At 38.7% G+C, this 12,451-nt stretch overlaps 1 protein-coding gene across 3 annotated transcripts in view; it reads left to right on the top strand.

Moving 5' to 3' along the window:
• The window catches only part of SMC4 (structural maintenance of chromosomes 4), a 32,465-nt gene extending 20,639 nt beyond the window's left edge, over positions 1-11,826 (top strand). For 2 of the 3 annotated variants that reach the window (XM_010716981.3, XM_003209227.4), the window contains exons 11-24: positions 113-346; positions 811-996; positions 1,966-2,127; positions 2,456-2,681; positions 2,776-2,855; positions 4,515-4,667; positions 4,815-4,941; positions 5,281-5,470; positions 6,374-6,518; positions 7,003-7,176; positions 8,322-8,504; positions 9,121-9,353; positions 9,949-10,132; positions 11,471-11,826. In XM_010716981.3, coding sequence (XP_010715283.1) covers positions 113-346; positions 811-996; positions 1,966-2,127; positions 2,456-2,681; positions 2,776-2,855; positions 4,515-4,667; positions 4,815-4,941; positions 5,281-5,470; positions 6,374-6,518; positions 7,003-7,176; positions 8,322-8,504; positions 9,121-9,353; positions 9,949-10,132; positions 11,471-11,668 — 2,475 coding nt within the window. In that variant the 3' untranslated portion in view covers positions 11,669-11,826. Of the gene's footprint in view, positions 1-112; positions 347-810; positions 997-1,965; positions 2,128-2,455; positions 2,682-2,775; positions 2,856-4,514; positions 4,668-4,814; positions 4,942-5,280; positions 5,471-6,373; positions 6,519-7,002; positions 7,177-8,321; positions 8,505-9,120; positions 9,354-9,948; positions 10,133-11,470 lie in introns of those variants that run through there. The other variant, XR_794841.3, reaches the window with a different exon arrangement.
• Positions 11,827-12,451: the final 625 nt, after the last annotated feature.

Genomic DNA, 12,451 nt, shown 5'->3' with positions numbered 1-12,451 from the left:
TATCTGTTTCCTGCTAGTAAAAGAACGTGCTCGTTTCCTTGTTGCCTTTCACACAGCATGACTGACAGTAAATCCCCCAGTGTGTTTTGATTGGTAACATCCATCTTTGCAGGGCAAAGAGAAAGAGCTGATGGAGTTCTGTAAGACGGTGAATGACGCGCGTTCCAAGATGGATGTGGCACAGGCAGAGCTCGACATCTACCTCACCCGCTATAACACTGCTGTGTCTCAGCTCAATGAGGCAAAGGAGGCTCTGATGACTACTTCTGAAACTCTTAAGCAAAGAAAGGCTGCTATTAAAGATCTAGATACAAAGTTGCCTACAGCTGAAATGGAATTAAAGGAGGTGAGACCTAGCCTTCACATACGGAATTTAACAACTACATTCAGATACTTAATTAATCACCAAAGTTAAGTATCTGATTTCAAACTTACTTTGGTTGAAGAAAATATTAACATTAAACACAGGAAATTAAATCTCATGCATCTCTACAAGGAAATCAGTTTAAATGTAATAATTAGACACGGTAAAATAAATGAATAGCTATGTTTCTGAGCCATTTGAATTTCACCTCGTGCTCCCCTCTCATTCCCTGTAGAAAAAATAATTCCAATACCTTGGTTTGAGCCTGATTCACACGTGCATAAGCTGTTGTATCTGTTTTCAAGTGTACAAATAACAGCCATTGTTCTGGTGAATGTTCTGCTACTTCAGTTTTTCAGTGGCTGCTTTATTGCTTACACAGCCATGAATCCACGTCTACAGTACAGAAGGTTTCTTGTGGCTAACATCGTTCTTGTACCCATTAGAAAGAGAACAAGCTTGAGAAGCTGAAAAAAGAGGAACTGAGAGCTCAGGATCTTGTTCGAAATCTCCGTCAAAAAGTAGAAGAAGCCAAAAGTTCTTTAGCACAGCACCGCGATCGAGGAAAAGTGCTGCAGGCTCTGCTTGAGCAGAAGAGGTCGGGGAGTATTTCTGGAATACATGGAAGACTGGTAAATTTTAAAAGGCTGTTACAAATTTTGTCTTAGACTTCATGGGGGTAGAGGGTTTTTCTCTGAATAGGTGAAAGGTAGAATAGGTAAAGATCTGAAAATGCTGCTCCAGTAGAGCTCTTTGTTCCTTTTTTCTTTCTGGAATCAAACAATGCATATATCAATATACATGTAAAAGTGATTATGTTACATTCTGCTGTTGTTTCTTTGCCTCTCTTGCTCCTCTAAGAAGATTCTGCTTCAGAACATTCAATGCATGTACATTTGAAAATCTGAGGTATAGGTAAATTTAAAGGATATAGTTCAAATGGCAGCACACAGCTGTCTGCCACCGCTGGCGTTTGCTTTGTTTTATGCCACTTGCCAGAGGAAAGACTGAGGTTAAGGTGTTCTTGAGTAACTGGGCTGGCTGTGCATGCTGGTTCGTAAGCCTGCAGATAAGAAAAGATTTTCAAAGGAGCCCAATAACCTGATACCATTTTGAGTATTAGCTGTGTACAAGAATGCTTGCGGAGGTATCTGACTTGAGAAGTGCTACCCAGCAGATCAATGGTAGAACCATTCACAGAACATACAAAATGATTTTGCTAGGCCAGACCACCTCACTAAAATACTAGCATATAAAATTTGCCATTTATCTACAGAAAAGAAATCCACAGCTACCACACTGCTTTGTCAGAATTACTGCTTTTGAAATTCTAAGTGTATGAATTCATATTCTGTTATGGAACTACATAGGAGAAATATATAAACAGCAGTGTGCAGGAGAAGTCAGGTGTGATACTAATTCACAAAATTTAACTAAGGTTTAAGCTATTTAGGAAAAAAAAAAAGTTCTATAATTTCTTTTCATCTCATTTCATTCTTTGTAAAGCTTCTGTCGTACCTCTCAACACCAAGACAAAACATTGATGCCCAGCTAATGACAGTATTTCTGTCCCCCCTCTCCACTCCCCTTTCAATTCTTAGGGAGACTTGGGAGCCATCCATGAGAAGTATGACATTGCTATTTCATCATCTTGTGCTGCCCTGGACTACATCGTTGTTGATACAATCGATATTGCGCAGGAATGTGTGGAATTCCTAAAGAAAACGGAAATTGGAGCTGCCACGTTTATAGCCCTGGACAAAGTAAGCACTGGTGCTGTGGCAAAACAAATTACATTGTTGATTTAGCCTAAGATGCACAATGATATTTGTATACATACAAGTATGTGTTACATTGATATATTACACTGAATAAGTATTAATACAGGTAAAGCTAAAATGCAAAATGTTTAATTGTAATCCAAGTAAGTAGAGATTCCTAAGAAAGGAAGTTTCACCGTTCTGAGAAGTTACATTTAACTAGAGAACATTTACATTTGCTTTAAAGCCTTGGCATGTCTGAAATTATGGCATCATTGCATTATCCTATCCAAAGGAACCTGTGTTCATTTGTTTACATTCTTTTATGTAGATGGCCGTATGGAAGAAAAATCTGGCAAAAATCCCAACCCCTGAAAATGTGCCTCGCCTGATTGACCTGGTGAAAGTAGAAGATGAGAGCTTTTCCCCAGCTTTTTACTTTGCATTACGTGATACCCTGGTGGTCAAGGACTTGGAAGATGCTACCAGAATAGCATTCCAAAGAGATAAAAGGTGGAGGGTTGTAACGCTGAAAGGAGAAATCATTGAGCAGTCAGGTATTTAAGTGTAAGCTTATGTGTTCAGCACTTTGTAGATGCTATCTAAGCAAAATGAAGCATGCTGACTTCTCTTCCTCTTTCACTGCTTTAGGAACAATGACTGGTGGTGGGAATAAAGTGATGAAGGGCAGAATGGGCTCCTCAGTTGTAACTGATGTTTCACCAGAAGAGGTTAGTGCATAATCCTAATTAAAAGTGGAATTTCTTTGAAGTTTGTTATGTTTTGACAGTTCATGCACACTTGTATGATGTCCTTTTAAATACATACGAGTAGTTAACGAGACGTAAGATATTCTGATAGTGACTGAAAGCTGAAAAAAGCTGAATGTTTATGAGGCTGGCATAGGTTCTATTGCTCTTAAATGCACTTGTTCGCATCCCAACCATCATATGCCTACTATTTACTTCTGGTTCCTTCCTGCTACCTTTGATAGCTTGGAAACTGACTTGAAGGTAGGTGTGAGAATGTGAAAGAGATTGACTATAAGGAACCACTGTGCTGTAGAGAAATATATGCAAACTTACAGCAAGAAAAGAAAGATTTTGTCCACTGCTTTGTGTCATTGTAAGATTTCTCAGGGTCTGGCAACATCTTCCTTCAAATTTTTGTCAACAATACTTGGAGAAATCCAAATACTTCCTTGCCATCTGAATTTATTTTGGTTTGACTCTGTAATTGTATTTAATGCAAACAGAACTGTAGACAGTGTCCTTTTCACATAGTATCTGCTGATCAACCCAAGATCAAACTACAGTATTAACACCTCTGCAAGAAGGCAAGCTCCCCCTGCAGCTATCAAGTAGACAGTGGCTCATGAGGTCAGTCCTCTCCCAACAGAGAATGAACTTCTTGTTCTTTAGGAATGAGAGCTGTAAGCCAGTGCAGGGGTTGAATACCTGCTTACCCTTGAAAACACAGAAACAGTGGTTAGTATTTCATTGTGAAAACACGTTCATATTGGAGAACTCCAAGTTCCAACTCAACATGAAGGTTTCTCTGCTGGAGGAGATAATTGTGTCACCATTCTTGCTGCCTTTGCTCATGTTTCAGCACTATTTGGTTTATCACTGGGGGGTTAAAAAAGGTATCTATTTTTCTCCTGTATTTTCACCTTCACTTAGCTTGGAAAATAGAATTATATTAACCAAGAGAAGTTACAGTTCTGCAAACACCAGAGGGTTTGGCAGCTTTTGTCAAGGCTATTCATATAATGTTGAGTGTGTGCTGAACTAATAAATTAATCTCACAGACAAACTGTTATTGTCCCAGTCTTGAAAAGGATGAATAAATACATAAGCCAGCTCATATTTCTATCCTGGTAATCGGGAAGACTGCTATTTCTTATCTTCAGGCTTCAGATTTACCCGTGGTTAGTTCTCTCCAAGAGAACTATCTCTTATCTCTGTTTTCTATTTGGTCCATGAGACATACTATGGCACTCAATAAACATCAGTAGCTATAACTTGGTTTTTCTGTTGTCAGTTTTGCTGTGCACCTTTGTAGAAACTGGGCACCTCCAACCTGAAGAAGTATGTTTGTGCCTGTTAGGCAGTTTTCTGTTTGTAGAAACAGAAAATTGGCTGAGATCTGAGATGTATCTTTATCCTTCTGCTCTTGAAGGTATATTTCAAGAAGCCCATCTTCCTAACACCACTTATCACTGATGTTCTCAGCAGCCTCCATGTTCTGTCCAGCTTTAGAAAAGTCTCAAGTTGTTTCATCACTTTTTGTGTTTTAAGAGATCATAGACTGTCCAGCACGTGAATGAGTACCTGCTGTGTTTCGTAGTGGTGACACTCTGTGAGTGATTGTGTTTCATTTTTGTGTAGATCAACAGACTGGAATCTGAACTGCAGAGGGATTCCAAAAAAGCAGTACAGTGTGAAGAAGAAAAATTACAACTGGAAGAAGACATAACAAAACTAGAGAAAAATGTTCGGGAAATGAGAAATACTTTAGAAAAGTACACAGCGAGTATCCAGGTGAACAAGTTGGTCATTGAGGCAACATCTGGTTTCTATATGCATGTGCAGGAGAACAGCTCCTCAGCCTCAAGTTAATGTCATCTTTGTCAGTATCAGAGACCTTTCTTAAAGTATGGGATTCTAACGCTGTTCTGTTTTCTGTAGAGTTTTTCTGAACAAGAAATTCGTCTAAAAAGTCAAGTGAAGGAACTTGAAGCAAATGTAACTGCTGCTGCTCCAGACAAAAACAAACAGAAGGAATTGGAGAAAGTCCTCAGTAGTTATAAAAAAGGTACTTGTTGTGGAGAGAGGGGTTATAGATAAAAACGGTAGTCGTGTTCATTTACTAATGCAGGAGTGAATGCTAAGGCTTTGTTCTTCCGTGTTGTCAGTGCTGTACCCACCATTTTGCTTTTATAGCATTTTATGAAAGAGCATACAGATTACTTTGGATGTCCTGTATTCCTCTTTTGAACAATACAGCATCAGCAGCATGCAGATGCTTTCCTTTTTCAATCACACTAAAATCTGAGGTTATAAATATCTTGGATGTTTCTGCCATACGATTGAGAGAGACAAAACTGTCTAGAGACCACATCATGTCATTAACACTTACTTTGTTTATCAACAGATTACGAGCGTGTTTCTGAGCAAGCTGGTAAAATGGAAAGTGAAGTTAAACGATTACATAACCTCATCATTGATTTCAATAATCGTAAACTTAAAACACAGCAAGACAAAGTTGATAAGATCAACCAAGAAATAGATGAATGTACTTCAGCTATTACTAAAGCCCAAGTGGCAATCAAGACTGCACAAAGGTACAGTACATCAGTGTGTGACATTTTAAAGGCTGTCTCTGTACCGAGCTGCACACACCTGTACTTGGGGGATCTGTCAGGCTGGAGATGTGCTTTCCCTTCCTTACAGCTAGAGGAAAACTGAAGGGAGAAGATCACAGCCTTTTTCTCTAACAGACACCTCACACTGAAACTGGCTGTTAATTAAGATTTTGTTAATTAATTAAGAGGTCTTTGTTAATTAGTGTGCTTTACAGGCAGAGGATCAGAGACCTAGAAAGCTTAGTGACACCTGATCAAGGAGAGTCATTTCAGTCTTCAAGCAGCTGCATCTGTTGACATCAGAATCTGTAGCACATTGGTGTGTTTTAAGTGGGTGCCGTAGTTAGAAGTCTCTCCATCTGAAAACCTTATTTTCATTTGTGTGCATCAAGCTAAATGCTGCTTGCGTTGAAGAGATAAAAGGCAGTAACATTTTGCAGTCTCCAAAAGGTGATTTAAAAGCCCCATCTAATCAGTTTTTTCTGCTAATATTTGCCTATCACTAAAATAAAATATCAGAAAAAATTAAAAATAACCATTATTGACATGCAGTGAAGCAGTTCGGGTCTGAAGGACTAATTTTATTGTGAAGTATGTCAGAAAGAAAATGGGCTATATTTTTGTTTTAGCTTAACGATACGTAGTGAGCACTTGGAGTGAATGTCAGAACAGCGGGAAGGAATGAACTACATGTTTGTGTTTACAGAAGACAGCTTTGTCTTACCCACATATCCCCAGTGTGTGAGGGTTCATGCACACATCAGTACTTCCTATTTGGTTACCAGTATGTGGGGAACTATTTTTATAAGTAAGGCTGTGCTTCTGGATTCCCTGGTGCTGTACCTGCACTTGAAGTACACGAATGTCTTGGTATCCATTCAGAAACCTGAAAAAGTCTGAAGATTCTGTTCTTCGCACGGAGAAGGAGATTGGAGACAATGAGAAAGAAATTAAAGACTTAACAGAAGAGCTGACTACGCTAGAAGATGAAGCTACTCAGGTTCTGAATGACTGCAAGCAAGCTGAAGTAAGTGTAATGTTAATTTGGTGTTTCTTCATAGAGGATGCAGTCTGAAATGAACTGCACGTAGTATTTGTTATACCAAAGGTGTCTTAATTGGTGCTGTTAACCTTTATCCTTAGACATTCTAGGCAGGCCTAGAATACAGAAATAGGATCATCAGCAGATAGCTCCATTTAAAGAGCTACCTTGCAATTTGAGCCTGACTTCATGACACTGATATAAAACATCATTAAAAACATTAGCCTAGGACTTGCTTAATCCAGATCTGGATTTCAAATATAAACTGCAGCATCTTTTCACAGGTGATATTTCAGAACTCGTGGACCAAGTTAACCTAACTGTTAGAGTGTGTGTTTTATTTACATCCATACTTACAACTGTGGAGAGTAAGCTGTGTGAATAACTTAGTGAAAACAGACCTGTAACGTGAGGAATGGGTAACATTTCCCTGGCAACTGAGCACTGCACTTTGTGTGCCCTCCTGCAGGAAGCGCTGCCGGCCGTTAAGGAGGAGCACCGCAGTTTGCTGCAGGAGATGAGAGCTATTCAAGATGATGAACACGAACTGCGAAAGGAAGCTCTCAATATCAAGTTTAAAATTGAACAAATTGATAGTCATATTTCTACACATCAGTCGAAGGTTAAATACTGGCAGAAGGAGGTAAGCAAGTTTTTCAGTTCATAGAAGATGAATTATGATATCCCCAAAAAGATTAATAGGTTAACATAGTAATTTAGGCAAAAACTGATATTCAGCTCATTATTTATAGCAAATTATTGTTTATCCTATAAAAACTTGCTCTAAAAAAAGATGACATGAATGAATGATGTAGCTTCTGACTTTCCAAGTTTTTTCTTTATGAAAGTATTGTTGGGTAACTGTAACTGATGTAGTGCTATTGAAGAGCAAGGAAAAGCAACAAAGAAAAAAGAGTAGGCAATAAATGCCAACTAAGGGACTTTCGTGCCTGGCAATTCTCTCTTAGATACTGGGGAAAAAAAAAAACAAACAAAAAAACCCTTCTTAGAAAGGTGAGAGAAGCAAAGAGGAGTAGGAAATGGAAAACATTCAGTGCTGTATCCACTAAGCTGTTCTTTAAAACAAAACAAATTACATCAAGAGTGTCTTCAGTCAGCTTCTGGGAATGGTGTTTAATTCTTCTGGAAGCAGTTCTGCACAGAAACCTGACTTCTTTGGCCCGTAGGCTCACTGAGTGCACAGAGTCAGTAAGAGGCAATGGCTGGGGTTGGCTTTGCTTTGTTTTTCATGACCTATGCAAAGTGCACAAACATGGTGTGTGCACAGGGAGACATCCAGGAAAAAAGGCCAGATAAGATGTAGACCAGCAGATGATCCTGCAGTGGCTTTTACATCCTTGCTCCTTTGAGGACAGCCAGAGCAGCTGCTCCGCAGTGGTATTCAGTAGCTTTTCAATCTTGCAAATACAAGGTATTAAATTAAATTAAAAGGGTCTGTTCTCAGTTCTTTTTATTTCAAGGCAGTTGGTCATTCTGGGAAAAATAAGTTTTCAAATGGTAGAAAGAAACTTCAAGGATAAGGAAAGTAAAGGTGATAACCACATTACCCGCTACCCATTTCTAAGAATAAATCTTCAGGAACGAAACAACAGGATATAGTGTTTATTGTCTGGCATGCATCTTAATTTTAAAGAGAATTAAGTGAAGAAGTTTTGAATGCTTGGAAGGTTCAGTGTCTACTAATACCAAAAATATTCATTTTGGAAGCATGTTCATGTGATAATTAATGTCATCTTTAGATTTCTAGTAACTGATTTTGATTTTTAGATATCAAAATTATCATTGCATCCCATAGAAGATAAGCCACCCGAAGAACTCCCGGTGCTCAGTCAAGAAGAGCTTGAGGCTATCAAGGATCCGGACGTTATCACTAATCAAATAGCTCTCTTGGAAGCACAGTGCCATGAAATGAAGCCCAACCTTGGTGCTATTGCAGAGTATAGGAGAAAGGTAAAGCTCTGCTACTGCCACGTAGCAGTAGAACCTATTGCTTTGATATTGCACTGCCTGTCAGCACAGCAGTACGGCTTTGTCTCAACCAAAACACATTTAGCTTTTTATTCAGGTTTTCTTGCCTCGTATTGCCTCCTCCCAGGGGAAGAAGGACAAACCTTCACACACTGATTGCTGACATATAAAGACAGGCAGTGACTATCTGTGCTGTCAGATGGTGTCAAGCAGACGTTTGTAGCTCTTGAGACAGGTTGATTAAATGCAGATGGGAGCTGCTTTTCTGCAGTGCTCCTCCAGAGTGTTTGAGAGCTGCTCTGCCCACAGCTCTTATGGGCAGAGCTGTAAGATTGCTTGAAGCACAGAGCTACTAAAATAGGCATTAATCGTTTAACTACAATTTCAGGTTAATTAAATGACTGAGGGAGTCCACGTTAGAAGTGAGCAGCGAAAAGAGGGAGGGTTTGTTCTCAGCTCTTTTTTATTTCAAGGCTGTTGGTCATTCTGGGAAACAAGTTTTCAAATGGTAGAAAGAAAAGTGGCATAAAATCTAAAATAGAAGCAGCTTCTTTAACTGCACTTTGGTTTTGCTGTGTTTTGTTGTTGTTTTTCACAGGAAGAGCTATACTTAAAACGTGTGGCTGAATTGGATGACATTACCAATGAGAGAGACAGATTTAGACAAGCTTTTGAAGATCTCAGAAAGCAGAGGCTAAATGAGTTTATGGCAGGATTTAATGTAATAACAAATAAACTGAAGGAGAACTACCAGATGCTGACTTTGGGAGGAGATGCTGAGTTAGAACTTGTAGACAGTTTGGATCCCTTCTCTGAGGGAATCATGTTCAGGTATGTGAAAATACTTGGTATTGTTGCTGCAATTCCTAATCATTGTATTGCCTTTCTAAAACCCATTTTTACAGTAAATTTTACAGCTAACCATGGTAGTCCCAGCTCTTGGCAAATACTGGCAAGATACTCACAGAAGCCACAACCTTTTAGCACTGAGCAATAAAGAGGTTCATTTCACTTCAAGAAACACATAACTAAGAAACAACAGTTAGACAGCTTTGATTTCAAAGTAATTTTTCAGGTTTCTTGTTTCCCAAACCATTTCATTTGCCCAAGGAATCATGTCAGATCATAGTGGTAAGCAGACATTGTTCTGTCATAAATAGCCCTAAAAGTATATTCATTACTTAAAGAATAGAATAACACTTTTGAAATACAATTAAATAGTAGTTCTGAAATGTTGCAGGTCCCACAGAAAACAAACGAGTGTTACAGTAGCTCCAGCTCAGGCAAACATCAGCTGACCACATGGCTGTGTGTGTACCCAGGGAGCTGCTCCACAAACTCCCTGCTGCCTTGTGACTTGCTTTTCCCCATGCCATATTCCTTTGATTCATGAGCAGAAGTAATTTACAAACTAATTTTGTTTCAGTGTTCGGCCTCCCAAGAAAAGCTGGAAGAAGATATTTAACTTGTCAGGAGGAGAGAAGACTCTTAGTTCACTGGCTCTAGTTTTTGCACTTCATCATTACAAGCCAACACCACTGTATTTTATGGATGAGATTGATGCAGCACTTGACTTCAAAAATGTATCCATTGTAGCATTTTACATATATGTAAGTACTGGTAACTACTGTAAGTGGGACTTTTTCCTTCTCTGCCAGGAAAAGGGTAACAAAGTTACAGCCAGATTTCAGAGACTTTGTAAGATGCAGTGTTTTCAAATAACTGTGTGCTAAGCAGATTTTCAGAAAGGTGCTCAGAGTGTAGTTTTCTGCATATTTTTTCTAAACTGCTGCTTTCTTGAAGTTGGGTTGCTAATAGAAGATCTGTAATTATTCCCTACATCTTCACCGCACATTTTGAAAAGCTGTCTAAAGAGCAAAGAGTTTGCCAACAGTGCTGTAGTTCAGCACAGCCTTGCTGCAACTCCTTTCTCTTTAAAATTTACTTTCACTTAAACTAATCAGCCCCAGTCAGCTGAGATGCTCTTGGTAGGGCGTTCACATATCCAGACTCATGACTTCATTCTGAGGTGCAGCCAAAGTCCTGGGAGTTTTACTTGCCTTTCATTCTCTCAAGCTTCAAGAGGTAGGTTTATTTCATCTGTCTATTTTTGAAAGCCTGAAAGGAAAAGCATTAATAATTCTATCATCACCGTATTTAAGCCAAGCAAGCATTTACATTGTTGCAGTTCCTGTTGCTAATTTAAACTTAAAATTTTCAGAATTACTCAAAGTAATTCCCATTTTGGGAACAGACAAAGATTAACTGCTTCAAGCTAGGGAAGCACTTCAAACTTTGCTTCCATCGTACTTGTATTTTCACACATGTGACCTTACACTGTTGCTCCTGAGTTATTAAGGAAAAAAAAGGTGGTTTTATTTTGAAAGCACCACCCAATGTAGATGTTTTGTTATCTACTGTCATCGTGCCTCAGGATCACAGAACTGCTTTTCTTCGTCAGAGCTTGTCAACAAGGGGTTTGCTTCCCCCAGTTCTCAGTGTGTGGAGATAAGTTTGATTTCCTTTTCATTCCTAAAGGAGCCCTCGTTAGGACAGATCAGGAAGGTCAGGAAGCCTTCAGGAAAGCTAATGAAATTCACATTAAAACTGTGGCAAACTGAAATTCTGCAAAAATTTATGTATGCTTTTATTTAACTCAATTCACTTGAACAGGTCATGTGAAAGGAAAACAAAAAAAAAAAAAAAAAAAGGAAAGCTGTTGCTTGCTTGAGTCAATTGAAATGCTTTGTGCTGAAAGCCAAGGTAGGACTTAGCCAAAACCAGACGAGTTATGAGAGATCAGCACCTGCAGAGCTGTTGGATTGTATTGTGCACTGAATATTTACAGTGATGTATCACTTCTTCAGTTCTTAAACCTGGATGTAGAGACCATGCAAGAACGCAGCTTTCCAAAATCCCTGAGCTCATACAAATACCTTTTGTTTCAGGAGCAGACAAAAAACGCGCAGTTTATCATCATCTCCCTGCGGAACAACATGTTTGAGATTGCAGACAGACTGATTGGGATATACAAGACTCACAACACCACGAAAAATGTGGCAACAAACCCCAAAGTTATTGCAGCGAAAGGACTGACTGAGCTTGGCATTGCTGAGCGCAGCATAGCTCAAAACCAGAATGAATGAAAAAAAAAAACCCAACTTTCCATTGTAAATTAATATTCTTGCTGCTGCTTACTATATTTTTTTAAATATACTTTTGTATTTTGAGATTTTTCTCTTTAGATTTGAGTCCCTTTAGACTGTTAATAAAAACAAATCTAAATAAATGGCATTCTTTATCATACAGTCTATATGGGTCTTAATTATATGAACAGATTAAAATAACAACAGCTATTATTTCAATTATTATGTCAATTCAGGACTTCTTTCCCCCCTCTATGTACTAAAGCAAGCAAATTGCTTTCAAATACCAACAAAGAAAGAGCATCCTTATTTTTAATATCAAAGCATTTTAATGTGTGAGTTCCAGTAAGTGAAGTCAATATATAAAATAATCTGCATTAATAAGGCTGTAAAATAGAACAGACTTACTTCTATTTCTAGCTGCTGTCAGAAAGCTGTGATCTAGGAATCAGACGCTGGGAACATTTTGCAGTGAACTGGTTTGGCTGTTGTTTCCTTCTCTCTCTTCCTGTAATTACACAGGAAGGACAACACTTCTCTCTTTTCTGTGGCTGTGTTGCACACTTACAGTCTATCAGTCCTGCAGTAACTCTCACCTGCTTGCTCTTCCCATCATTTCACAGAGAACATGTTTTCACTTGCAGAGGTAAGGTTATTTAAACCTGTACCCTATTCCTGTTGCTTGCCTACCTATTAGTTTTCTATTTCCATCATCATGATGTTAGCACTTCTTTACGCTTGTTTTGCTTTGAAAGTTAAATCTGTATTTTTAGGAGCTGGAAC

The sequence above is a fragment of the Meleagris gallopavo genome, chromosome 11 (assembly GCF_000146605.3).
Source record: "Meleagris gallopavo isolate NT-WF06-2002-E0010 breed Aviagen turkey brand Nicholas breeding stock chromosome 11, Turkey_5.1, whole genome shotgun sequence".
Lineage (NCBI taxonomy): Eukaryota > Metazoa > Chordata > Aves > Galliformes > Phasianidae > Meleagris > Meleagris gallopavo.
This window is presented reverse-complemented; position numbering and strand designations above follow the sequence as displayed.